The sequence below is a fragment of the Nanorana parkeri genome, unplaced genomic scaffold (assembly GCF_000935625.1).
Source record: "Nanorana parkeri isolate BGI_ZX_2015 unplaced genomic scaffold, ASM93562v1 scaffold661, whole genome shotgun sequence".
NCBI classification, from domain to species: domain Eukaryota; kingdom Metazoa; phylum Chordata; class Amphibia; order Anura; family Dicroglossidae; genus Nanorana; species Nanorana parkeri.
Window position 1 is genome coordinate 976,799 of NW_017306929.1, and position 2,297 is coordinate 979,095.

General features: G+C 43.3%; 1 protein-coding gene across 1 annotated transcript in view; it reads right to left on the reverse strand.

Annotated features, from left to right (window-relative positions):
- Positions 1-2,297, reverse strand: part of XPOT (exportin for tRNA) — a 37,436-nt gene that overhangs the window by 23,644 nt on the left and 11,495 nt on the right. Inside the window, exon 9 of the mRNA XM_018563399.1 lies at positions 2,000-2,038. Within this exon, the coding sequence (XP_018418901.1) occupies positions 2,000-2,038 (39 nt within the window). The remainder of the gene's footprint in view (positions 1-1,999; positions 2,039-2,297) is intronic.

Below are 2,297 nucleotides of genomic sequence, written 5' to 3' on the forward strand. Positions count from 1 at the left end.
TTTTTTTTACTATATAATGAAAAAAGTACCATAAATGTAAAAAAAAAAAAAAGAAAAAAAGAAAAGTTTCCCAACGTAATGTTATAAAACATTTATTCTTACCCATATTTTTAGGAAAACATAAAAGTCGGGGTCTTGTCGGGTAAATAGACACCAAACATGTCAAGCCTTAAAATTGCGTGTGCCCGCAAAATTGCAAAAAAAAGCCCATAGGCGACAATTAAAACGCTTTTACTGTTCATCAGTTTAGTGTTATCAGTGATTAAAAGGAGAACTATGGGGTTAGGGCTTTCCCCCATAATTCTCCTTAGCTACTGCTCGCGGTATACTGAGACGTATGTATGGATCCACCCAGCTGCGTGAGTGACAGCTGGCTCTGCCTATTTAGAGGCAGAGCCAGCTGTACCCGCCCCCTCCCCCATCGGTTCCGCCAGTCAGCGCTGGAGTATCAGAGCAGGGAGGGGGGAATCCAGTCCCTCCCGTCACAGCTCTATGCAGTAACAGGATCGAAAAGTGATCGAACGCCGTTATGTGTTCACTCACTTCCCGATCTACTGAGCCGACCTGTGACAGTCTCATTGTCACAGGTCGGCTAGAACTATGAGGTGAGTGAAAAGCACTCACCTCATAGTTCTACTTTAGGCTGGGTTCCCACCTATGAGCTGTCACCAGCCTCATACTTTCTTTCAGAGACTGAGCTCACATGCTAAATCTGGCCACGCAGTCACAGAGGATACAGCTCCTATATTTGAAATAAAGCTGTTTTTCTTTGTAGATTGTTGTAAACTTGGTTTGTTGTAAGTAGTTTTGATAATTCAGAGCATTGCAGAGGAGATTACAAGCAGTGGTACTGTCACAGTGTGTATAGCAGACATCTCAACTCTCCCAGATGTTCGTTCCGGGAGTCTCCCACTACAAGATAGCGGATCCCGGACACCCAGGAGAGAAACATTTTCTCCCGGAAAAGGTTTACCCTGCTTTATCTAGCAGAGTAAACCTTTCACTGCTGTCTTTTTTTTCCCCCTGCTTGACATCGGGGCCGCAAAACAAAACAAAAAAAACACAACACAGGGCATAGGAATGAATAGCTAGATTGCTATTGGCTATTTCAATTTGCAATAGCAGACTAGCTATTGCACCCGTCCACTGCTGCTGTCAATTAGCAGAGGTGGACCTGAAGTTCTCCATCAGGTCCTCCTCTGCTGACTGCCAGCAGCAGAGGGCAGGTGCAATAGCTTATTGCTGGGCTTCAAGAGCCCAGCAGTGACAGCCATGGGATCGGAAGTGATGCAATACGCATTGCTCCTGGTCCCATACAACAGGGAGAAGATCGGTGTACGGACGTTCGCCGCTCTCATCCCAGCTTCCCCCAGACACCAGAGAAGCCAGTCCCCGGGCCAGTAGGAGGGGCAGCGGAGCCCGTTTACCGGATCGTAGAATTGATCTGACGGCAGCTAAGCTGCCAGAATCGCTTCTACTGTAAAGCCAGCCGCCGCCTCTACAATTATGAACAGAGTCCCGGTGGAGAGTCTGTTTAACCCCTTCCCAATTCATGACGGGATTATCCTGTCATGGGTCGTGAAGGGATTAAGGCTGGCTTCACACTTAACACACCTGTAATGCAAAGTGGGTAATAAATGGGCTGCCAATGCACCAGAGCAATGCACTGTGACACAGGTGCCACTCAAAATAAATGGTACCCCCAATGCACCATAGTGCAATTTGAGTTGAATACATTTTAAGTTAATAAAACAAAAATAATAATAATAATAATAATAACAAACACAAAACGTGTGTGAGATGCAACAAGAGTAAATAGTAAAAGGGTAACAGTTTTACGACTTCAAATGCTCTTTAAAATTTCCTTCAGTCAGTCTACATAGGTCCAGAACAAAAACATCATACATGTACAAAACAGAATAGTTTACTTAGAACATAAAATGCAGCTTAAAGAAACTAAGAAGAAAAGATATGGTTGCTTGAACGGATGAGTACTAACCTCCACATTAGCTTTCTGTTGATCAGAGAGCATTTCCAACTATAAAGAAAAATAGTAATTACAATGATGCCAAGGCAATACAACATTTACAATCGCTTCACATTTTACTACAACCTCACAATGCCTACTTTAGATTACTTCTAGTTCTTATCTAGTATACTGTAAGTAGCCATACATGTGGCATTTCTTCCACTGAGCAGTTGCAGGATCAAAATGAAAACAATGACGAAACCACTATCCATGATCTATCTACTTTGGCTTATACCATTTCAGGTGAAATGCTTTGCGATCTATTAGC